This window comes from Nematolebias whitei, chromosome 10 (assembly GCF_014905685.2).
Source record: "Nematolebias whitei isolate Nwh7 chromosome 10, NemWhi1, whole genome shotgun sequence".
In the NCBI taxonomy this organism is placed as follows: Eukaryota; Metazoa; Chordata; class Actinopteri; order Cyprinodontiformes; family Rivulidae; genus Nematolebias; species Nematolebias whitei.
Window position 1 is genome coordinate 19,013,421 of NC_056507.1, and position 25,510 is coordinate 19,038,930.

Here is a 25,510-nt window from a genome sequence, read left to right on the forward strand (position 1 = left end):
GAACTGTGGTTCTGTTGACCACTCTGAGCAGGCAAAAAAAAGACAGGAGTAGGAAACAGAACTTTGATCCTCCTTCATTTCTACAAACAAAAATACTGATTGCATTTCAAAAGCAATATAGAATATACTCGAGAATTTTAAAAGCCTAGTTGTTGCTTTTACTAGATTAAAACAAATCTCTTGGGATATGCAGTGTTCATACACGACAAGCTGAAGTGTAAATACAGTAGCAAGTCTCCACAATAAACCTTTATAAGAACACAAGTGGTTTCCATGAATCAGCAGAAATTCAGCCCCAGAGCTGAGCTGGTGATGATGAGTCATGGTGGCATCATTGCTGAAGCTCCCACTATCACAGCCGTGCACATCGGCCCCTTTGTGTCATCTCCTCTGCAGAAAATGTGCTGCGCTCGCAGGGTGTCTGAGTCTAACATCAGTGCAGGAACTCTGATGAGTTTTCTTCTGCTTTGGCGGTTTCCTGCCCGTTGTCTTGTTTGGGGATGTTTCTGGAGGAGGAACGTGAATCGGCTTCCAGGGGATCGGGTTGTAGAAGCTGGGTGCTGGGTATGATTTGTCGTAGGGACCTGAAAGAAAGCAATACATCAACATAGTTTTAAATAGCAAATATTATGAAGAAAAATATCCTGATGCATGCTCAATAATCCAGGTAGAAAAATCTAAAAAAGTTAAATCTGGTCCTCTGGACATTCAAAAAAAAACAAAACAAAGCAAAACAACAAAAAATGTAGAAACGTTTCGTCTCTCGTCCGAGAGACTTCTTCAGTCTGAGGTGCTGTTTTCAGCTCAGTCTCTTAAATAGCACCTTCTCAGAGTGGATCAACCAGTTTTGCTGCTGACAACCAAAACCAGGTTAGGCTGATGGTCCTTCTTGAGCATGTGATCAGCAGGTTTTGGTTGTCAGCAGCAAAACTGGTTGATCCACTCTGATAAGGTGCTATTTAAGAGACTGAGCTGAAAACAGCACCTCAGACTGAAGAAGTCTCTCGGACGAGAGACGAAACATTTTTTGTTGTTTTGCTTTGTTTTGGTTTTTTTTGAATGTCCAGAGGACCAGATTTAACTTTTTTAGATATGAAGAAAAATATTCAGTGTTATTATTGTCAGTAGTGAAAAACTTGATGCACATATGTTTAATTTATTGACAGTTTTCAGTTATTAGTTCCTTAGTTGCTAAAATGACCTTACTTGTGGGGTAGAGAGGTGATTTGGGACTAGCGCTGCTTTTTTTATTGGCCTTCGTCAGCCACTCCTTGAACTTTTCTTCTGCCCTCCGGCTGCGTTCCCTCTCCTGCTCCTCCTTCAGGGCAGCTTCCTCCTGTTAGAAAAAAAAAAGTGTAAACATATTTTATATGAACACTGTCGAATAAAATAAAGACAATAAAAAAGCCATATTACTTTCTCCTTCTTTTCGTTTTCTATTTTTTCTTGGTTCTTCTTCTGCAACCAGCTTTTGTATTTTTGCTGAGCTTTCTGTTCGATCTCCCTCCGTTTCTTCTGCTGCCTCTGCATCTCCTCGTCATCTTGTTTCTGCTTTAAAAGGTGCTCATGCCTCTCCTAGAAATGCAGACAAGCAAAAAAGTTTTTAAAATTTATACAACTAAAAATCCAAGATTTGAAACAAGTATTTCTTCACCTGTTCTCTTTTAACTTTCAGCCATTTCTGGATCTTCTCTTCGATGACAATTTTTTTCTGCCTCTGCTCTCTTTCCTGCTGTTCTTGTTTTTCATTCAGTAAGCGTTCCTGAGATTTAAAAACACATCGAGCTCAAGTAAGTGATTTAAACGTGATACAGTAACAACACTCAGATATATTTCAAGTTAGACAAGTTGACAGCCTATAACAGTATGTACAGATGTGGATACCCTTCCACAATTAAAAAATAAATAAATATCGCACAACTGATGAAGCTGGCCAAAAAGCTCCAGTTTTGTCTTACAAGTCGTCAAGATGCATTTTGGTGAGTTCCAGTTTGTCTTTTTGTGTTTTTCTGTCAATAATGGAGCTGGGTCTTAACAAAAATGGTTAAATCATGTCATCTGGACCCATTTCTTTAAGTGAAGAAACGTTTCATCCCCCATCCAGAGGACTTCGTCAGTCTGCAGCCTGTCAACCAGATCTGTCCCATAGGTCGCCTTCACTGCTGTGTTTCAAGTCAACCTCCTGTTGGAAACTCAGAAGTAGGCTTTTTTACACGTGCAAACAGCGCACACCAATCCAAAACCATCAATCATCATTAACAGCAATCAAGTGTTTTAGGCCAGGTGGCAAACTTGCTACTCACAGAAACAGCCTGTGGACAACCAAGGCCAAAGTGGTTCAGAAAAAAGTTTTGTAAGCAATACCTGGATGATTGAGCTTACAAAACTTCACTGTGGGTCTTCTTCCAGGGAGTCTATTATGATTCAAAGTGCACTGCCTCTTGCATCCACAACCTGGGAAGTTAGCTACAGTCCCATGAACCTTATACGTTTTAAAAATTATTGGCAGCTCTTGTCAGAGGATCGTAAAGCTGCTTGGAGATGGTCTTCTAGTCTTTACCTTTAACATAATCTAGAATCTTCTTTCTGAGTACCTCAAACAGCTCTCACCTTTAATTTCTCTGGTCTGTGTTCAGTGTGGCACCATACCAAATTACCCAGTGGCATGTTTGTTCCCTTTAAATAGAATGTATGGTTTATGAAAAGCTTCAAGGTCCATGTAATAATAACTAAAGTCCAAAACTTAGTTAGAAACATGACTATAGTCCAAAGATTATTTGTCTCTTTAAGGATACCAACAAACCTGTTCATACTATGTTAGCATAGCTTTATAAAATAAACAACAAATCACTTCTTTTCACCACCATTTTTGCTTACAGATACACTTTGCAACTTCTGTAATCTTGATAACTTTTCACGAGAAATGACCCAATAGATTTAAAGAGTCGAAAGGGTGCCAACTAATTTATGCTCATCTGTACTACAATAAAAAGCTGCTTGCCTCTTCAGCTTTCTGTTCGATCTTAAGGCGCTCCTCTTTAGTTTTGTTCAACAGCCACATTTCCCATGCACTGAGAGAAGGTGAGGCAGCGGGCTGCACAGATGAACTGTACATCTGCTCCAAAGGCGTTTTTGGTAGCTCAGATCTATAAAGTTAACAGAGACACACTATTAAAATATCACAGACAGAGGACAGAAAATGTGCTTGAAATTGAGCACTACCTGACTGATGATGTGCCAAGTCTTGTATCAGTGCTGTGCCTGGGTGAAATCTGCTGAGCTGGAACAGATCCCTGCTCCTCTTCATCACTTTCATCACTGTCAAAGCTGTCATGGTAGATTGGAGAAAGCAGCGAAAACGTGTCTTCGTCGTCGGACACAACGGTGTCATCCAAATCTCTGATTTTCTGGAAGTCTTTGTCCTCATTAGCCTTGACGGGAGTCGAGCTGAAGCCCTTGGAAGCAAAGGCTGGACACTTGGGCATCCCCCGTCCAGACATTAATCTTTGCTGCGGATCACACCGATGAGTTTTACGTTATTGTAGATGTGTAAATTGTTAATGAAGTAAAGTGAAATGAGGTAGAAACAATTTAGAGTTACCAATCAGCCTAACATGAGGCAAATTCCCCATGTATTTTACATGCAACATCATATAATCTGGCTTCACAAGTTAGCCATTTAAGCTAATACGTAGTAGACGGCTAACATTAGCATTAGCAAACATCAACAACAATCTTCGCTGTTTTGTTTAGCGTCACGTGTAAGTTAAAACGAAATACACAAGCGTTACTTATAGTTGTTTTTCTCACCTTTCCGTAAAAGACAAAAGTACGACAGAGCTTTAAGACTTTGACTTGGTGCCGATATTTCTTTAATGAGTGTTGTAACTGACTTTTAGAACGAGACTGCAACTTTTACTTCCCAAGATACACCGCGCCCCACGGCAGTCGGTAACTATAGCAACGCTAGACGCGACGCTTTCGTTTTCAGACGAATTTATTTGTATACTTTATCATTATCAGTAGAGCATTTTTCAAATATGTAAATAAACCTAAAGGAAGGAAACACTCAGTTCCGTTCATTACAAGCGTATTTATATAGCGTCATTTATATATATTATATTTTTTTTCTGCGAGTTGATTATCGATTTACAAACTGTTTCGTTTTTTTAATATAATTTTCTTCCATTTATTTTTTCAATTTATATGCTTTCTTTTATGATTGTCTACTGTTGTCATTGTTGTCTATACTGTTGTCATCATTCTTTGTTAAAAACAGGTCTCGCTGGTAAATGAGTTCTCGAGACTCAATGAGACTAATCTGTATAAATAAATGCAGAATGAATATATAACATTTTGTTTAAGTCTGTAAAATGCAATAAAGTTGTCTCCTTTGTGAAAAAAGGTACAAAATTTACACATTCTTTTAGATTTTTTTTGCTTAACTTTTGTCTTTTTAGAAACAAAATAATATATTAAGTTCTTTTAAAGTTTTCATGACTATGTTTCACAAATTGTTTTGTTCTTTGAGTAGTTTAATAAAAATAACTGAATAAATTACCTACTTGTTGTCTGTTTTTCTGCCCAGATGGAGCATTTAGTTCATCAGTTTACTGCTATAAGAAGTTGTTCTCACACCTCTGAGCCGGTTGTGGCAAAGATCCGTCTCACTCATTTTTACATTATCCGTCTAATTACCAGCAGGCGACCCAAAGTGAGGGGTTGTTTTCACAAGGACTTGTGGCATTTTGAGTCTGCAACATAATTCAGCACACGTTCATTTATTACCGTTTGTTTTCATCACTTATAAATTTATCTGCTAAGAGAAACTTGTGTTTTGTGGAGTTTTATCAATATGATCACATCATTGCAAACAATAACTTGGAGTTCCTCATAATCTAAATTTAAAGTTAGTGCCAGCTGTGCACAGAGAGCTGTCAATAACCAAGGTGTGATTAACCTGTTCGGTGACCTGAAAGCTTTGCACGTTGATTTATATGTGTTTTAGCACCAAAACAGTCTATCAACTATTAACAATTATTAACCAGTAATTAATTGCTAATTATTAGAGTCTTGCTGGTAAATCTAAACAAAAGCAGCCTTATATATTTGTTTTGTTGGTGAGTCTAAAACATTTCTGGGATGCTCTCTTAATGGCTCCCATCCGTCACTCCTCCTTGACTTCAGCGTGCCACCAACAGTTCTGGGGAACATGCTGACCCAGAACAGACAGGACTTCAGGTGAGTCGGATCCTGCGTGTCGGCTCCGGAGTCACACCAGCCTGTGGGATTCCAGCTTCAGCCTCTTTGTCATTTAGATCTGCCTGGATCATTAAAACTTCACTGAGCCTGGTGGTATGGTGGCAGGAGATCTTCAGAGACTGCCTGAAGGCAGAGGTCGAGTGCGACGGATTTCCCAAACCCCTCCTGTAGACCACAACCCACCGAGGAAGTCTCACAAGAAGCTCCAAGTTGTCATCTGTGTTCTGCTCGTGGAGCTGTGTGAAAGGTTCTCTTTCTTCGGGATTGTGTGTAACATGATCATCTTTTGTACCGTGAAGTTGGGCTATGACAACTACCTGGCAGCAACAGTCAACCTGTGCTTCATCGGAGCCAGCACCCTGACCCCTGTTCTGGTTGGGTGGTTCGCAGAAACCTGCTTAGAACGGACTAAGGTGCTTTACCTGTGTGCTCTTCTTCATTTCTTTGGTAAGAGACCGTTAAAAACATCTACCACAGTCTATTAGGGTGGAGTGCATCTGTTTCATTCTCAGCTTTTCATTGCCAAGAGACAAAGTACAAATTACTGCAAGAATAAGTCTAGAAAGTCTGCACCTCCTTGTGTTCTCCTCTAGGCACAGCCATGCTGCCTGTGGTTGCGTTTCCATTTGAAGATTTCTACATCGACACTCATCACATGACCCACAAGCTGAAACCTCTGGAGCAGCAGATCTTGTTCTACGTGGGCCTTTTGGCTGCTGCACTGGGGATCGGTGGCATCAGGGCCGTCCTCTGTCCTCTGGGAGCCTACAGCCTGCAGAGCTACAACCAGCACCAGCTCCTGTCCTTCTTCAACTGGTGGGTAGCTCGGCTACGTGGACTCTGCAACTGATGGGGTTGTCTTTAACAAAGACTTCAAGCAGCAGGTTGATTTTGCTGTTACAGATAAAACTGTTCAACAGTTTGCTTTCACACAAAAATGTTTTTTCATAAACTAGGACTTCTGGTGTCTTGTTAATTTTGAACTTTTATTCTACTTCGAAGGCGTTGCTTTCTTAAATCCTTCTTAACGCTTCCTTCCACCTGCGTAATATCACTAAAATTAGAAACATCTTATTTAAAAATGATGCAGAAAAACTGGTTCATGCATTTGTCACGTCTAGACTGGACTGTTGAAATGGTTTGTTATCTGGATGTCCAAATACTTCTTTAAAAAGTCTTCAATTAATCCAAAATGCTGCTGCCAGAGTCTTAACTGGAGTTAGAGTTGGCTTCTAATGCTGCTATAGGCTTAGACTACAAGAGGATAAATTGACCTCATTTCCTTAAATACTTTGTTAAAATTAAATAGTTTTCATTCGATACTATTTCTTTATTTATCTTAACATGTGATTCTTGACCTGTCATTGTGTATCTGTTCCTCTCAAACCAGCCGGTCGAAGCAGATGGCCGCTTGTCCTGAGCCTGGTTCTGCTAAAGGTTTCTTCCTCATGAGGGAGTTTTTCCTTTCCACTGTCGCCTTCATGCTTGCTCAAGATGAGAGTTCAATGATGGAGTTAAACTCAAATCAGTCTGCTCCTCTGATAAATAGTGTTAAATTATTATTTTTATACATAAATGTTTCTGTTCTGTGCTCTGAGACGACTTCTGTTGTGACTTGGTGATATATAAATAAACTGAATTGAATTGAATTGAATTAAATCGAGTTTTATGTTCCTGCCGAGAGAGAGGTTTATTTTCTGGTGAGAAGGAAAGTACTCGAGAAATTTTCCAACACCTTTGCCATTTTCATTGTATTGCCACTTTCCCTAACCACTTCATGAATATTAAAAGCAAATGTATTTGGATTAGTGGGAAATTTCTAGATACTTACTGATGTCAAATCATGTGTGAATAAAAAAAAACGCAAAGAAACAGAAAAAAAGTTGAAAGTAAAATAACAAAAATGGATTAAAATTGTATTTTAGCATGACCATCATATTTTTCTCTTCTTCTTGAGGTAAAAACGAGTTACTTGCAGTAACTGAAATACTTAAATTACTTTTTACCCTTTTGTTGTTGCTTGTTGGATTTATTTCTTTCAGGTTCTACTGGCTGGTGAATCTGAATTCCATGGTTGTGTTTCTGGGCATTGCTTACATCCAGCAGTCTGTCGCCCAAAATTTGGGCTTCCTTATCCCCTTCACCTCTGTGCTGTTGGCTCTTATCGCCATACACATGATGCGCAACAAACTCACCTACAAACCCAAGAAAGGTGACCCAAATAAGAACACATGGACACCAAACATAATTTATGAAATAAAAAAAACCTGTTTCTTGCTGTGACTGCTCTCAGGTGGATCGCTGCTGACCACACTGGGAGTTTTCTTAAACTCTTCCAAAATGTGCTGCCTCCACTACCGTCACCTGAGTGGAGACGTGGCGTCTTGGCTGGACAGGGCGAAAGAGAACAACGGCGGTCGATACAGCGAGACGGATGTGGAGAACGTTAAAGTTCTGATGAAGCTCTTTCCTCTTTACGGGCTTCAGCTGCTGTACAGAGCCTGCATGGCACAGGCAGGTCCCTGAGGAAACATCATGATAAAACACAACAAAAATGCATTTGTGCAAAGAGGTTAAAGATGGATTTTCCACAGATCCCCTCAGGTTATTACATACAGACCATGAACTCCAACCTTCACCTGAACAACGTCCTGCTGCCCATCGCTGCCATGAACGTGGTCAGTATCCTGCCTCTGCTGCTCTTAGCTCCTCTGATGGAGTTTGCAGCAACCTGCCTGCTCTCCGTGGCGAAAACCCCTCTGGCGCCTGCAAAAGTCATAAGTAAGTGAGCCACTGCCACACATACATCCCACATGACTTTTATCATCTTCACCTGAATGTCAATATGATTCTCTCACTGCCATTTTCTTTCCTGAACTCACACCCCGCTCATTCTGCAGCCCTCTTTCTCATCACCCCACCCTGTCCATCCTCCCTTTCCAGCTCTGGGCCACGCGTGTGCCGCTCTGTCGGTCCTGGTGGCAGGTTTGTTTGAGCTGCACAGGAAGACCTACCCCCAGGTGGAACAGACCCTCTCTGGGAAGGTTCTGCATGTGTCGTCCATGCCTTGTTTCCAGCTGGCGCCTCAGTACATCTTGCTCGGTGTGGCCGAGGCTCTCGTCACCCCAGCATGTGAGTAAAATGTCTGCATGATTCCTCTGAAACATCCAATTTATGAAAACATCACGATTTCTCTATAGGTTCCCTCATATCCTTCCAGCTGACCCCGAGCCACATACGAGGAATCTCTCTGCATTTTCTCACTCTGTCCTACGGAGGGGGCTGTTTTCTTGGAGCTCTCATCGTTCAGCTGGGGTACTTCTGCTCTGGAGGTAGAAATGAGAGTCACTGTGAGTTACTTTGTTTTACCTTAATCCAGTCATTTGTGAAGCAAGAGTGTCTGGATCTCATTGCAGGAAACTTCTATCCAAGCACACTGCATGATGGGAATCTGGAGCGTTTCTTCTTCCTCTTGGCCTCGCTGATGGCCATAAATACTCTTGTCTTTTGGAAAGTGTCATACAGGTACAGCATATCTATATGTCTATACAATAAGACGTAATAAATGTATAAATAAGAAGAATCCAGGCTGACTGTGATTTATTCTTGGTGCCTTGCAGCCTCTCAGTTTTAATCTTGTTGTTGTTTAGGTACCTGGACCTGAGTGTGCGAGGTAAAGCAGTGACCAGCGGCGCTCTGACCGACAAGCTGTTGCGTTACAAGGCCACTCTGAGCTTCTACGACACCGTCGAACACCTCTCCATTGACTCAGTTTTATGACTGTCTTCATCCAGATCTCTCTTGTTAGCGGCGCCATCGCTGTGCCATTCTGTGTTTAAAAGATTTAACAGTGAGCGCCTTGAAAAAATGTTCATTCCTCTTGAACTTTCCCGCATTTTGTCACATTATAACCACAAACATGAAAGGGTTTTATCAACATGTGTTGCATCAACAGAAATTTGTGCATAAATGTGAAGTGGAAGAAGTATTTTGGGATTTGTCTCTGCCAGCGTTAGACTGAAACTTTTGCTCATTTTTCTTTGCAACAAAGCTCAGACTGGATGGAGAGCATCTGCTAACAACAGTTTTCAAGTCTTGCCAGACTCTCAGCTAGATTTAGTCTGGACTTTGACCGGCACATTCTAACACCTGAACATGCTTTGATCTAAAAATATTCAACTTCATCTCTGACTGGATGTTTTGGGTTGTTGATCTGAAAAAAGATGTCCAAATCTGACGTTGTTTTTCTATTCTGCCTTGAATTTAACCCGACTGATCTTCCCATCAATTTTGACCAACTTCTCTGTGCCTGCAGAAGAAAAGCATCCCCACAGCATGGTGTTGCCTCTACCATGTTTCACAGTGGTGTGTTCAGGGTCATGTGCACTATTAGTTTATGATATTGTTTTATAACCTAACTAGTTTATAACCCAACTAGCTTTAAACTTCTCCAAAACTTTATTCCTGACTTGTCTGGTGTGTTCCTTGGTCTTTGTGATCCTGATTGGTCTCTAACGTTGTGTAAAATATAAATATATATATTTCAGGTGCATTTATACTGAGATTAAAACACACTTTTTTTATTTACTATTCAGGTTACTCTGTTTGCACCAGATTTTAGTTATTGGTATCAGATTAAACACTCAACGCCACACTTTTCAGATTTTTATTCATCAAAAAATGTTGGAAACCATGCGCCATTTTCCTTCTCCGTCACAAATATGTACTACTTTGTGTTGGTCTATCACATAAATATATCTTAAAATGTGTAGTTGTAATGAGAAGACCAAATGAAGAGCTCAGCTATTAACTCATGAGTTAATCTCATGAGTTAATAGCTGACCCCACTCATGAATCCATTACATGGTTAGCACCATCTTGAGCCTCCGTGTCTTCTTCCTGTAGTTTTTGTGATTGTGCTGCTGCACCCGCTTTTTGTTTCTGTTTAGTTTAAATTAATAGTTGTTTTATTAAGATTATCACGTTCTGGTCTGCATCTTGGCTCCAAATCCTCCACCATCCCGCTGATACTGCTACGTGATCAAAGTCAGTCAAGTGTGCACGTTTGTAGCTTTTTACAAAAATTTACTAAATTAAATGTGTAAGAATTAAAGTATGAGTATATAAATGGCTGTATGTTTATTGGGATTTGTGCAAAAAAAAAACAACTAACAAACATGAAAAATGAAATGGTTCACAAATATTCAGATTTCAAAATAATCTAGTTCAACATGTGTAAAGACTAGATAAAGCATTAGTCATCAGTTAGTAAAATAAAGAATAAAAAAAAACAGTTATAATGAAAGCATAAAAATAATATTTTAATAAAAAGTGATTACAGCATCCCCGTGACCCAAAATGGAATAAGCGGGTAAAGATAATGGATGGATGGATGATTACAGCATGCAGGTTTATTAACTCTTATTTGTTTTACACTTAAGTATCTCAAACATATAATTCAGTCATGGTGATTTAGTGTCATCTAAATCATCAAGAATTAAAAATGCATCACATTTTTGTAATTCACCTGGATTCTTTATTAAACTTTTGGAATGAACAATTTAAAATATCCTAAAATACAAATGTTTTTCTGGAATGTTTACAAACATGAACATTATATTAAATAATGAGATGTTTTTTCTTTAATAGTTTTTGTCTAGTTTACACTAAATGTGCTCAGATGAGCCGGAAAAATGTCAAAGTTAAATTTGGCATATTGTCAGTGTTGCACCTAGATCAACAGAAAAGCCTGGATGGAGTGGCTCGGTGAAGCTGGTCTGGATCTGGTGCAGGAGGGTCAGCCTGTCAGGCCTTGAAACGCTGTAGAAGCTCAGCTTTCCTTCGTCATATTCCAGGTGCACGCCCAGTCTGCGGGCGCGAGCCGGCGAGATCTGACCTCTGTGGAGATTGTTGTGCCAAAACGTGCATCCAGAAGGAGAGCAGGTAAATTTCCAGGACAACTTGTTATGGCCGAAACAGCTGTCTTTGCCTGAACCCTTCCTTTGTATCTTTTTGTACGACACGGCCACCTCGATGATCCCGCCGTCCCACTCTACCTCCCAGTAATGGTTACCCTGAAGGCCCTTCTGGCACAGAGCCTGGTAAAAGTAGGTGAATCTGTCAGGATGATCAGGATGAGCCTGGCCCGTTATTCCCCATGAGATCTCCTTCTTTGTTTTTGTCAGGTAAAGACATGCATTCACTGTGTCTGGATCCAGCTCCAGCTCAGTGCCTGAAGGAGAGGATTCATTCAACCTTTATTTATACAGGTTAGTCTATCAGCTCGTTCAGCTGATGATGCTTTTCAACGTGTTTGAGCAAATATTCATGAAAGTACTTACAATAGGGCAAAATGTCTTCTCTTGATGTGATTTCCATGTAAGGCTGTTTTACAATCTGTAACGCTGAAAGATATGCATACATTTCAGAAAACATATCAAATGAGGCATTATTTCAAATTAAAGGCTTAAAGTTCCTTAAGGAATGCGTATCGCTCACCACCTTTCATGCTAGAGCTTTGACTAAGACCACTGCCTGTTAAGAATTACAAAGCTGTAGCTGTTTTGGGTCAAACTTTAAAAATAATGTTATGCCGACGCACGCAGCGTCCTGCGATGTCACTCTCTGGATGCTGTCACCGAGATGAAAATTACTTTTAGATATAAACACAAAGTTTGTTTTCTCAGTCATCCAGGTATATAACAACAAAAAAGGTTGAATCATGTCATCTGGACTTCGTTTTTTTTGTTAAAAAGAAACGTTTCGCCCCTCATCCAAGAGGCTTTGTCAGTCTGAGGCCTAGCCATCTGGTATTACCCAGAAGCCACCCTGACTCTTGTGTTTCAAGCCTGCCTCAGATACCCCTGAAGTCTGGCCTTTTCACTAATGGTTTCAAAAACTTTTAGATATACATACAATGATTACTTTCTGCAAATTTCATTCAAATCCATCGGGTGGTTCAGGAGATATTTGGTCACAGACACACAAACAAGCATAGACACAAGCAAGAACATAAAAAATGCCTGATCATACTTACTTGTAATGTCTTTTAAATGACTTAATAATTCATCCTTTTGTTTGCCACACATCCTTTTCAAATTGTCTTTGTGTGCAGTTACAAAGTCTGTCAGTGTATCGGGTCCTTCTTGTGGGTTTGTGAACACAGGAAGGTCACCGAGGGCCTGGAAATCCTGCAGCAGCCGAACAAACCCAAAGTGCAGAGGCTTTTAGTGCAAGCAGTTCAAAACGAGTTATAAAACGTGACCAAATGAGGTTTAATCACCTGAAGGAATTGAACGGGATCATCTGTTTGAGAAAGCTGGAGGAGTTTATCCTCCATCCCCCTCAGCTCATACACTTCACGCTCCAGCGGGCCGAGGTGACTTTTGGTCCAGTCCACTCCAGTTTTCTCCAATTCTCCAACTTTCTCTCTCATCTCGATGCTTTTCTTCTCCAGGAAGAGGGCGTATAAAGGGATGTGTCGTTCAAAGTCATCACACGCCTCCCAGGCAGCATCCTTGTAACAAAACAAAACCTTCTTTCTCAAGCTGCTAAGCTTCTGATGCTTGCTCTCCTGAGCATGAAAACATCTAACTTGTCTTCTAACTGAATGTTTAGGGAAAGAAGAGCTGTTGCACAGGAAACACCTGCTGCATCAAACATTTTACACCCCAGGTCTAGTTGCTCTTCATCATGACCGCAAATGTTTTGTTTTTCTTGCATCCAGATAAAATTTTTAAAAAAAATTAAAAAACACGGAAATGTATTTGGTGAACAAAGTCTGAGTTTAGCACTCACTCTTATAGAGTCTGCAGCATCCATCAGCTGATCCATTTTACTCTGCGAAACATTCACTCTGTCTGCTATTTCCTTTCTGGTCCAATCCAGTCGATTCTGTGAAAACAGAAATCCATGAACATTTAAGAACTTCACTGCTCATTAACACGTGACTTCAAGATATCCCTGAACTGATTTACCCGTTTCTCACAAACTGCTGCTGTGACTTCTACGATGTCGTGACCTTTGTGTTCCACCACACAAAGCGGGCACAGCAGCTGCTCATCAGAGCGACAGTAAATCTCCAGACGTCTGTCATGACGGGGGCAGATGCTTTCTTTGGCTCTGGAGGAGGCCTGAATCAGGAGGTGCTTCTTCAGTGGCGCCACTTCAAGGTGAGGCTGCAGATGCTCCTCACAGTAAGAGGCCATGCACATGAGGCAGAACATCTTGGCTGTTCGTTTTCTCTCTGTGCAGACGTCACACCGCACATCTCCCGGTGAAGCAGGGTCTCCTTGAAACCCTGTGGAGAAAAATTTGTCTCACATGTAGTCACACAAGCGAATAAGATTTATTTACTAGAAGAGTCACAAATGCATGAACAGTTTTTTTTCTAAATGCACACACTTCGGACTGTACAAGTTATCCTGCGTAAACAAATGGTCAAATATATGTGCACAAAACACCTGCTGTGCATGAATCAGCTTGACTGAATGTGACTTTTAAAACTTTCTTATGGCTCCAGATTCACAATGCGATGCTGCATTCAAGGCTGGTGAAGAGCTGGGACGTCTGAACGTTACCAGATGTACTGGGTTATTAGAGACAATTTGTTTCTGATTTGGCACAGGAGCTCATAACCCACAAAAACACTTACACTGACATCGCTGCATCCCAGAAATGTTTATTATGTAGACTATACATTTGAAATAAATTACTCAGAATGTTTAGGTTATGGTTAGGTTCATCCTCTGCAAAAACTACCAGGAAATTATATGCATAAATTATATTTTTCTGGTAGTTTATACACAAAAAATATTTTTTTCTAATAGACTTTCCGCATGACGAGTAACCTACGATTTTAGGTTATTTCTGACGTACAGTCCACAAATATTTTTAATTGAGTAACGTCAAGGTAAGGATGTTTTAATACAGCAGTTATAAGCAACTATGCCAAGTTAGAAAGATTTTACCAGTAAAAGCTCCGCATAGAGTGGTGAAGGCTGCACAGAAGTCTGTTGGAGTCAGCCTCCCCACCATCACAGACATCTACACCTCCAGACGCAGGAAGAGGGCCACCTGCATCATGAAGGACCCCACTCACCCAGCACACACACTTTTTGCCCCACTCCCCTCAGGAAGGAGGTTGAGGAGCATTAAGTGTAGAACCACTAGACTGAGGAACAGCTTCTACTCCGAGGCTGTTAAGACTCATGAATCTCTAATCAGAATAATCACTGAAAAATCACATCATGTTGCTGCTGATCTGTTTCATGTTGCTGCTGATCTGTTTCATGTTGCTGCTGATCTGTTTCATGTTGCTGTGTTCATTCGTGCTCATCTGCTCACAAAGACTCATGTTCATGCTGCTGTTTGGCATATTGTTTTTATGCTATTAGTGCTTAGCGTATTTTTAGTTAATATTTTTCTTAGTTCATATCTTAGATCTTATTACTGGTTTTCCTTTACATTTTATTGTTGGATGTAACTGGGACCCTGTGTACAAAATTTCGTTCCACCACATGTACCACATGAGGTGCGAATGACAAACAAACTCTGGCTCTCTCTCAGTAACCCAGTAAATCTTGTCAGGATCAGATGTCTGAGTTTTTCACGAGCCTTGAACGCAGCATTCAGTCTTGTTATAGTGTGAGAACATTTGAGACTTATTTTACACCATACCACTTTGATTGTTTTTCCTCTTTTGTTCTTCCAACAGGCCAGCCAGGAGAGTGTTCTTCTGAAGAACAGGCCTTGTTCTGAAAGTTGTCCGGCACTGAGGACAGCTGTATTCTCCTCCATTGTTTGGTGTTGTATCCCAGAAAATGTTGAGGCATTTCATACAGTAACTGTGTCCACAAGCAGTGGTAACAGGATCTTCTAATAACTGTAGACAGATGACACAGTCGAACAGCTCTGAACCATGCGCCATTTTTCTCCAGCTCATACTGGAAATTACTTTCAGTTTCCTAGTGGGAGGGTTTTGAAAGCAGCTAGACTGCCTTAAAGTGAACAACTCTCTTCCACTAGAGGTTTGAAACTTTTTGTTTTAGTTTACGATACTTGTTACAAAAATAGACAAACTTCTCTGATTTTATAGTATAATTTAGAAGTTTAAAGTTCAACTCACAGCTCTGATGTCATTTTGAAAGTACTCTTTATGAACTGTGCAAACAAACTTTTAAAATGGTATCTGAAGAGCAAATAGTTTGACAGCATTTCTTCCACTAGTTTTCCAGATTTATGTGATCCTGAATCGTGGGTCCACACTTAAAACAAAACAGGTTTGTCTGTGTCGTGGTTATAAAACTATATCAGTTGGAAAAAAAAAAAAAAAATAGGGCAGAAAAAAGTTTTAAGAAAAATAACACTGTTTGGTATTTTGACTAAAGTAGTATTTGGTTCATGGTAGTATGTGAGAAGTGTAAATGGAAAAAAAACACCAAAATTCAATCCTCAGTTGAAGTAAAATTCATGTGAATAAGATGCACTGTGATTGATGATCTAGTGATCTATGATCGATTGATCTTGCAGCTTAAAAGCCACAGAATGATGGAGTAAAATGATAATACATTTTAAATGCATTTCCTTTAATGTTACCTTTCTGACTACAATTGTAGTCTATAGAGAGTAACTTTTCAAAGTAACTTTTCAAAGTTTATGTTTTGAGAGTTTATTTACTGGGCAGTATGATAGGGTTAGGTTTAGATTTAGGGGTTAGCAGTTGGTAAAGCTACTGCCCTTCAGCGAGCAAGTTGCCCCGATTCAAATCACGGCCGGGAACCTTTCTGAGTGGAGTTTGCGTGTTCTTTCCATGCATGCCTGGGCTTTTTCCAGGTACTCCGGTTTCCTCCCACAGGCCAAAAACATGCATGTTAGGCTGATTGGTAACTCTAAATTGTCTCTAGGTGTGAGTGAGAGAGAGAATGGTTGTCTCGCTTGTCATGTGGCCGTGATGGACTGGAGACCTGCCCAGGTTGTCCCCCACCTCTCACACAGTGATAGGTGGTCATGGGCACCAGTGACCCTCGTGACCTAGAAAAAGGAAGAAGTGGGTTAAGATAATGGATGGATAAGTTTATTTACAGATCATCACCCAATTGGTTGCGTCTGAGTTATCATAGGGGAAACTGGTCACATCTGTTCCTCCATTACAATACTCAACAAGGTCATTTTCCCCCAAATATGGCAGATGGACATCATGCCAACTTCGAGAATACAGCACAAGAAAAAAGTGTATTTTTTTTGCCTTGTGATTTTTATCCATCCATCCATCCATTATCTTTACCCGTTTATTCCATTTTGGGTCACGGGGGTTGCTGGTGCCCATGTCCAGCAATCACTGTGCGAGGGGCGGGGTACACCCTGGACAGGTCGCAAGTCCATTACAGGGCCACATAGAGACAAACGAGACAAACAACCATTCACTCTCTCACTCACACCTAGGGACAATTTAGAGTTACCAATCAGCCTAACATGCATGTTTTTGGTCTGTGGGAGGAAACCGGAGTACCCGGAGAAAACCCACGCATGCACGGAGAGAACATGCAAACTCCACCCAGAAAGGCCCCTGGACCGGGGTTTGAACCAAGGACCGGCTCGCTGAGAGGCAGCAGCTCTACCAGTTGCGCCACCGTGCTGCCCCTGTGATTTTTATTTATTTATTTATTTTTGGTGACATTGCAGTGACTAACGAGTTAAATAAAATGTGACTTACCAGTATTTGTAGTCTTCATTTTTCTCGTCTATCTCGTCTAGTAAATGTTCTATTGAAGTTTCTTATCGTAATTGTGTGCACTTGTCGAAAAATACTTGAAGTACCTGTACTCTTAAGTATTTGAATATTACAAATAAATCTATGTGCAGCACAGGGACAAAAAGTGCCACCAACTGCTGATTGTTGAGCTCGGAAGGCCTCATGTGGATTAATTTTCTTGCCGTTTTTTATTTAATCTAAAATTTAACTCAACTGTTTTTGTTGTTTTAAAATGGATTTCTGTCATAGCACATAGCTTATGGTCCAAGGGTGTGTTTTGTGCAAAACAGCAAACAAAAAAAGACTCAACCACAAAGTGCTGCAGGTTTGACCAGTGAACGTTTAGTCCAAAAGACAGAAAAAAAAAAATAGAAACCAAACTGAGCACTGGGATCTGACAAAGTACAAGACAAACTGGGGAAGAATTTAGACAGATCTGACCACTGTAAAAGACAATGAACAAAGACTGTGATAAGAGCAGACCAAAATTATTTTGCAGAATAAAAACAAAACTAGATCCAAGTCTGATCTTAAATGAAGATTGTCTGACCTTTTATGTTGGCGTGCCGTTGTCAGACATAAAATTACACCTCACACCTGCATGTCTTCAGCTTAAACATTTTCTGTAATGTTTAACGTAACACCCAGGGAATATAGACTGAAAGGATCAGACTTCAATACCATTAAGAATGAATAGTGATTTATTATCAGCAAAGGTATGAGGAGGAACTGGAACCCTGGAGAGAAAGAGGTGCGTATGTAGAGTTCTGAACATGGTTGATTTTAGAGATAATGATCCTTACAGATGGGCTTTGAGGATCGTCAGGGAACAGGAGTACAAATGTTCCAGAAGTATAAAGGAGGGTGTCCAAGGTGAGTCCAGCTGAGGGAGGCTAGTGGTAAGAAGGCGAGGAGACAGCTGAAGAGGTCACGAGGGAATCCAAGGCCAAACAGGAGGAGATCAAGATCAGGATACAGCTGAAGTCGATGCTGAAACACATAAGAACACCACATTAGACTCGTCTTTATCTTTGGGCAAAGCAAGTTGCCTAGAAGCACAACTACCATAGGCGTATAATGCAACAGCGGTGAGGAGAAGTCATATACAGCCTTTTAAGCTCCAACCTCTCAAGGGGGATGATCCACAGGTGTGGCTGGTTGGCACATCATGTGACTTCTGGCTGTGGAGAGAACTGAACTCCTACATTTTCAAGAATCAAGTCAAGCTGTGAAGAAACAAAAGCACCACAAAGCGGAGCAACATACACCCCAAAGGGATAAAAATCAGTTTTCCTTAAATTTTCCTTTCAGCAATAGTTTACATTAGAGTTTTCACCATGTAATAAATAAATCTGACATTTGTGTTATTATGCTTTGTAAATATTTTATTGCATGCCATACAGAACAATATGGATTTGAACAGAATACCTCAGTGATAGTTGTAAAATAAGTGGCAATACAGAAAAGAGATGCACGTATATACAGTAGATCACAACATGCATACGTTCGTACGTTGTGCTAGAATAGTAAGAATAAAATGCCAGCACTGTTCAACATAATTACTTCCCAAGTTTACCAATTTTTGTTGAATTCATATTATGGATGTAAGAGAAGTTTAGCTGACAGGGATATGAAAATATAGCCATAACTCCGGTAAGAAAGGGATGCAGCACAGAATGCAGACGTGCCCAGCCTCTCATCATGATCATACTTTCCACCTTAAAAAATCCTTAAAGAGTCCTTAAAAATGTTTAAAAGGAGTTCAGCTGACAAGAAAACTGCTAACCAACAGGTGAGTCATGCCATAATGTTGTATGACCCTATGAGTGTAACAAATTAACAGGAGTATTTTCAAAGTAAGGAACTCTTTTAACACTGATGTCTACTTTGCAAGTGTTAAGACACTAATAAAAGCAGGCAGTCTTGAGAGTCTGCATTTTCTAAAGACGGTTGATTATCTTGAGTGAGGCTCCTCTGGAGACCATGAAGCCCGGGTACAACGGCTGGGAGAAAGTGGTCTGAACCTTATGAAGGAGCGTCGTCTCACCAGAGTCAGACACATCATAAAACCACAGGCTTCCTGCTTTATGGTTCAAATAAATCCCCACTCTAGACGAACGTGGAGCAGGTATTTTTGTTTTGGTCTCGTTGTGCCAAAACGTGCACTCATACTTTGAGAAGGAAATGCACCAGGACTTGTCAGAGTATCCAAAACAGCTTTCATTCAGTTTTGCTCCTTTATAACACACAGCCACCTCAACCCGGGGCCCCTTCCATTCAACTTCCCAGTAACAAACCCCAGATAAACCCTCACAGCACAACACTTGCTCATATTTGGAGAATCTCTCTGGGTGGGAGGGGTACTGCTGGGCTTTCTTGATCCAGGTCACCTGAGTATTTTTCTCGGAGAGCAACAGGTTCTCAAAGGCTGTGTTGGGATCCAAATAGAGGTTTAAGGAATCTGAAATGTGCAAACAGGAAATTATATTTAGTTTGATCACTACTGAAGCTCATAAACTCAAAGTAAAGGCTTAGAATGCACATCACCCGCAGCCTTTCACGACAGAGATTTAATTGAAGATGGCTGCCAAAGTCACAACTTCAAGATGTTTTAATGCTTGGAACTGAGGAAGACTTAGCTACTACCATACAAACCTTATCTCTTTTTGATTAATATAGCATAGAGCACTGGTTCCCAGTCCTTGAGGAACACCATCCTGCATGTTTTAGTCATTTCCCTGCTCCAACACACCTGATTCAGTGATTTATTTACTTCCTCGTGTTCTGCACAAGTCTGTTAATCACCCATTACTGGTAATTAAAATCAGGTTTGTCAGAGCAGAGAAACAACTAAAACATGCAGGATGGTGTTCCTCAAGGACCAGGGTTGGGAACCCCTGAGATTTATAGCCCCATTAGCATGGCAGCCATCTTGAATTGAGTTTGTTGTATATTTTTTGATAATTTCATTCAGTTTTTTTTCTGTTGTTCATGAAACAATTGGTTAAAAACATGCAGTGTTGACGAGAACAATTAACGTCAAAGATTTAGGTAAAGATGTTGCTCAACGACTAGCGCTTTAAGTATCTGCCGAGGATGACTCAGCTGCCTGCTACCACACCACATTTTAGTTTAATAACTGCAGAACTGACGGAGTTACGGCAAACTTCATATTGCTAGTGTTGACTGACTCTGGCGGCCATCCTGAATTGAGTTGATGCCAAAACATTTAACTTGTAGATGTGTACTCGATTGTTTTTTGACAGTTTCATTAAAATATGTTTTGCTATGGATACACACACACACAAATATACACAAGGATCATTGCTCTGCCTACGCCGGTGAGTGATAACTCACATATTGACATTTCCTGTCTCGTCTTCGGATCCATATCAGCTACTAAAGACAAAAAATAAACACCATATACTGTATGAACGCTGACATAGCAGCATAAAACAGGCAAATATAATTGATTTGGTTGTAATCTTTAAATTATTATCTTACACGTTTCAGAAGTCTCTCCGATAGTTTTTGCCATGTTTTCCATTTTGTCGCTCAAGTCCGAGAAAGCCTTTGTCACAAAGTCAAAAGCTAAGTGTGGCTTAAAGTTTAAATCTGGGGTCACATCGTGTTCTGTGTGGCCCAGAATCTGCTTGCAGTGCTAGAAAACATGTAAAATGAGAAAGACAGAATCAAATAGAATGCTACACACATGCCATATAAAATGTATTGTATGGAGGACGGAATGTAACAAAAATGAAATAAATAAATACATAATAATGAACTGTATCATTTAGATATTAAATACATAATTAAATTATTAAATACACAATTAAATATACAATTAAATTATTAAATACTCAATTAAATGATTTATTTCATGATTTATTCAATTATTTAATTTTGTCACATTCCACCCTGGTGTGGTCACCACCATGAAATTATGTTAACTGTCAGTCTCACTCATCAAACTCAGTGGGCGGGACGAGGGCGGGACTAACGCTGAGCATTTGAAATCCATTGCTTCTGTCTGTGCTTTACCATACCATACCAATTTATTTATATAGCACTTAAAACAGCAACAAGGCCAACCAAAGTGCTGTACAAAAGAACCAAACATGCACAGCAGACAGGAAAACATAAAATAGAAATACAGATACAAATAGCAGCAGAAGCTAACTAAAATGGCCAACAGAGTAGAGAACAGACCAGACCAAAACAAATCACACCGTGTTAAAGACAAGAGAATAGAAGTGGGTCTTCAAGCGAGACTTAAAGACTGAGAGTGTGGGAGCCTGCCGGACACTCAGTGGCAACTCATTCCACAGTCGTGGACCTGCAACAGAGAAAGCCCTGTCACCCCTGAGCTTACGACGGGTTTCTGGGACTGCTTTGGTGAAGTCAGTTCAAACATGGCAGCTCCCTCAATGTAGGAACTTAATTTGCTCTCTCGTGAACGGGTTAGAGATATTTTAAGCCAAGCTAGGGATATATGGAAGCTGGAGCTTCTCCCCCAGAGCTTGTGATATTTTCTGGCCTGTGCATCAATCCATTATCTGCGCTCAGTTCATCTTCATTTGTTGTGAGAAGCAGCCAATCAGGCGTCAGGGTTTGTTCACGAGCCGTCCTAGTCCCGCCCACTGAGTTTGACGAGTGAGACTGACAGTTATCACAATTTCATGACGCCACTGGAGGGTAGAAGGTGATAAAAATAAATAAATAAATAAATCTTGAAATAAATAATTTAAAAAGGTACATTATTTAATAATTTAATTATGTATTTAATAATTAAATGATACATTTAATTGTTATGTTTGTACTATGTATTTATTTCATTTTGTCACATTCCGGCGTCCATCGGAATGTGACAAAATTAAATAAATAAATAAATCATGAAACAAGTAATTTAACTGTGTATTTAATGATTTAATGGTGTATTTAATGTTTAAATGACACGTTTCATTATTATGTATTTATTTCATTTTGTCACATTCGTTCCTCTACAGTATTGTGGCGTACCTACCTGCAGAAAATAAATGTTGTCCTCAGTTAACGACAGCTGCTTCAGTTCATTCTCTTTTTTCTTGAGATCCTTAATTTCCTTCTCAAATCGGTCCACGAGTGACTCCGCTCGACCCAGAGCTGCCTTTTCCTGATGTGTGATCTGCTCCCTCACAGCTGAACGCCTTTTGTCTGCCATCAAGATGATTTCAGCATAGGCCTTCTCATTTTGGTCAAGAGCTGCGTCTCGAGAGCACTGAAGCAATACAATAAACGAGTAATTACTTATTTTACATAAATATACACTTGTATAATATTTGCCAGCTAAAACAAGGCCGCTTACCTTCAATGCTGTTATTTTCTGTCTCAGCTGTCGCAGCTGTTTCTCTTTTTCCTGAACTCCTTGGTGGTATTTTTGCTTCTTCTGTCCAAATTGTTTCTATTTTTTTTTTTTAAGAGTTCACCTCATCGTGTTAAATTTCACAAGAATGCACATTTGACAGAAATACAGAAACAACACATGCAGTTTTATCCCACATCCTGTATTTACAAGAATAACAAAAATCCTCACTAAATTGAAACGGAAACCAAATTTTTAAACGGCACAGCTATTTAAACCCTACAGCTAACAGAACAAACATCTTACTTGTTTCTCTTTCCTCTCTGCTGCAGCCGACACAGTGTCGTGACCTTTGTGCTCGTCCATGACACAAAGCATACAAATGCATTCGTCGTCAGAGCGGCAGTAGACCTCCAGCAGCTTGTCGTGCTTGGAGCAGATCATCTCCTGCATGGAGGCCGACACCTGCACCAGTTTGTGCCTTTTGAAAGCAGCAGACTCGTAGTGAGGCTGCACATGTGTGGCACAGTAAGAGGCCAGACACACCAAGCAAGACTTCACAGCTTTCAGCTTGTTGGTGGTGCAGAAATCACAGTCCACCCCTCCTGAACTGGCTGCAGCCACCCCAGGAGGGGTGTCACGTCCTGTTTCTGTCATTCTGACCATCAGATCAGCCAGCACTGTGTTCTTGTTCAGCACAGGCCTCGAGGCGAAAGTGTGTCTGCACTGGGGACACCTGTACACACCTCTGTGATCCCCTTGGTCCCAGAAGTCGTTCACACAGTCCATGCAGTAGCTGTGGCCACACTGAAGAGTCACAGGCTTCTTCAACACGTCCAAACAAATGGAGCAGCACAGGGAGTCTGGAGCTTCACGTCTTGCAGCCATCTTCTACACCGTTTACTTTCATTTTCTCCTAAATGAAAGCTTGGGGGGGAAGTGGGCGTGGCTTCAATCCTTTTAAACTTTTAAGACTTTTAAGTCTAAACATGCTGTCCTGACGTTCACTTTTCTTTTCTTGTCTTTTCTTTTTGACTGAATCAGTGAACACAGCTCCCTCACTTAGATCTGTAGATCTTTGTTTTTTTTTCATTATTATTATTCTAAATTGTGTCATTGTTGAACTCTATGTTATTCACATTTTGGGGATGTTGTAGTGATATCTAGTTTTACTGACACGATGGGACATCTGTGAGTCGTTAAAGGAGAAAATGTAAGATGAATCCTTAAAGTAATCTTTTTCACTTCTCCGTACGTCGGTGTTGGTTTCCATGGAAACGACGGCAGCTTTTTACGCCGTGAGGAAGAGGCGGAGACCGAGTTTCCCTTTTGATCATGTTTTATCAGCGGAGCGGGTTTGTATATATTTTTTTACGATGGAGCTGCCTGAAACATTGAGGAAACGTTTAGACGACTTTTCTCGGAGTGTTTTATTCGACTGGAGTCGCCATGAGCCGTTCTCTAAAGGCGCCGAGGCGTTTTTGCCTCACGGTAAAACAACAAACGCAGCTAATTTTACAGTTAGCATCGATGCTAGCACCACGTTAGCCCAGAGTTTGTTGCCATCAGGCTGATTTTGGGATCTTTCTCTTCATTTCACGTTTTCAGACAAACGGGTTCTGTCCAGCCTCCAGCTGCAGATGTCTTTGTACTTTAACATCTGGTTCTTCCCGCTGTGGTGGATCAGTGAAACCGTGATGCTTCACCTAAAGGCAGGATACAAACCCACAAATCGTTTCAGTGGTTATATGATTTCTGTTTGGATTTATGTGTTCAGACTGCATTTGTTGATTCATCGGGTGTTTTGATTATTTTTAGTCACATTTGTGTTAGACAATAAAGCATAAAAGGGTGTTTTAAAATCTTGTGGAGGTTATATCTTTTTAAAAGCCATTATTTACAGGACCATTGTTGCTGTGTTATGATTATTAAAAATATGTAAACATTAGTTATATGCAACAACAAACAAAACACAACTCAGATGAACACTGTGTGACTTAACAAACATTTAACTAAAACAGAAGCAATGTCTAAAAGTCTGTATACACCTGAAGGGCCAGTGGCTTATAAAACCTTTCACCTTGAATAAAGGGTGCATATTTACTCTTGATCATAACACAAATAAACAACCATGTTTAAACTGATGCTCAGTTTCATTTACCATCATTAACCTATCAGACATCAACGTGATCGTTGACCTGAGAAGCTGACATTGGTGAGGATGTGATCTTCACCAACTTAGACATTTTGTCCTGTGCACTTTAGTAAAAGTATATTTAGCTATCTCAAACCACAGAAACACAGTTGACATGCTTTTTATTGTAACTTGTTTCTATCAGTATCCTGCCTTGCCAGACTACTACAAGTTCATCCTTGTGACTGTTCTTCTGCTCATGACTCTGATTGAAGCCATCAGGCTTTATCTTGGCTACACTGGAAACTTGCAAGAAAAGGTGAAATATTTTTACAGACGTAGCTAAAGTCTGAAAGAGCAGAAGTCAGCATGAATGTAATTCTTACATTTTGTTTGGAAGGTTCCAGAGTTGGCTGGCTTCTGGCTGCTGAGCATCCTGCTGCAGTTTCCACTCATCTTTTTTCAGCTCTTCAATGAAGCCATTCTCATACAGCCCCTGGAGAGAGGCGTTCATATAGTTCTCGCCTTATTTATACTCACACAGGTATTCTTTTGAAAAAAAAAAAAAACTCACTTAGGCCTACAGTGTGCAGTGCAATGACTAAATACATTATATTTTGTGCACGTGTTTTAGTTTTTGTTCTCAGATTGACTGGAATGTGTTTTTATTCCTGATTGATCCAGGCTGTCTCCGGTTTTGTGGCATTGCGGGACATGGTTACACACACGAGAAGCCAGTTTCATCTCCAACAGTTTGACTGAATTCTGATGTGATCTGGTGTTTCATGGCCAGCCAGGATGTTTTAGCCATACCTCCCAGGCTGACAACAAAACAGCACTACAGGAGGAATATGATATATTTTTTTACACGACTGAAGAGAGAGAAAAAAAAACAATTTTTTTGTATATTTGCCTTAGATGAGATTGTATCTTTATTGTAAATTTGAAATAAATAACTTCTTAATAGCTGTGTATCATTTATTTGACAGATATTTTTTGTCAGAAACACTTTACAAAAGGC

The 25,510-nt window shown here is 40.2% G+C and overlaps 5 protein-coding genes across 5 annotated transcripts; 2 read left to right on the forward strand and 3 right to left on the reverse strand.

Annotated features, from left to right (window-relative positions):
* Positions 1-76: 76 nt before the first annotated feature.
* Positions 77-3,505, reverse strand: ccdc34 (coiled-coil domain containing 34). Its single transcript, XM_037683423.1, has 6 exons — positions 3,223-3,505; positions 3,002-3,146; positions 1,655-1,762; positions 1,417-1,575; positions 1,207-1,336; positions 77-584 (listed from the first exon to the last, which is right to left on the reverse strand). Exons 1-6 carry the CDS (start codon positions 3,498-3,500, stop codon positions 382-384), a joined length of 1,023 nt encoding a protein of 340 aa, XP_037539351.1. The 5' UTR covers positions 3,501-3,505; the 3' UTR covers positions 77-381.
* Positions 3,506-5,357: 1,852 nt separating this feature from the next.
* slc15a5 (solute carrier family 15 member 5) lies at positions 5,358-9,048 on the forward strand. Its single transcript, XM_037683420.1, has 9 exons — positions 5,358-5,709; positions 5,856-6,078; positions 7,305-7,474; positions 7,556-7,776; positions 7,857-8,043; positions 8,206-8,394; positions 8,463-8,594; positions 8,679-8,787; positions 8,913-9,048. Exons 1-9 carry the CDS (start codon positions 5,358-5,360, stop codon positions 9,040-9,042), a joined length of 1,713 nt encoding a protein of 570 aa, XP_037539348.1. The 3' UTR covers positions 9,043-9,048.
* Positions 9,049-10,964: 1,916 nt separating this feature from the next.
* On the reverse strand, positions 10,965-15,190 carry LOC119416215 (tripartite motif-containing protein 16). The gene is made up of 7 exons (XM_037683418.1): positions 14,941-15,190; positions 13,239-13,561; positions 13,060-13,155; positions 12,545-12,778; positions 12,299-12,452; positions 11,604-11,666; positions 10,965-11,494 (listed from the first exon to the last, which is right to left on the reverse strand). Exons 1-7 carry the CDS (start codon positions 15,188-15,190, stop codon positions 10,965-10,967), a joined length of 1,650 nt encoding a protein of 549 aa, XP_037539346.1.
* Positions 15,191-18,918: 3,728 nt separating this feature from the next.
* Positions 18,919-23,248, reverse strand: LOC119416014 (E3 ubiquitin/ISG15 ligase TRIM25-like). The gene is given in 6 exon segments (XM_037683184.1): positions 18,919-19,475; positions 20,372-20,413; positions 20,519-20,675; positions 22,038-22,271; positions 22,359-22,454; positions 22,662-23,248. Coding segments are annotated over 6 exon segments (1,668 nt in total). The 5' UTR covers positions 23,244-23,248.
* A 413-nt stretch (positions 23,249-23,661) lies between these two features.
* On the forward strand, positions 23,662-25,442 carry tmem17 (transmembrane protein 17). The gene is made up of 5 exons (XM_037683427.1): positions 23,662-23,846; positions 23,964-24,067; positions 24,695-24,808; positions 24,890-25,033; positions 25,174-25,442. Exons 1-5 carry the CDS (start codon positions 23,732-23,734, stop codon positions 25,249-25,251), a joined length of 555 nt encoding a protein of 184 aa, XP_037539355.1. The 5' UTR covers positions 23,662-23,731; the 3' UTR covers positions 25,252-25,442.
* Positions 25,443-25,510: the final 68 nt, after the last annotated feature.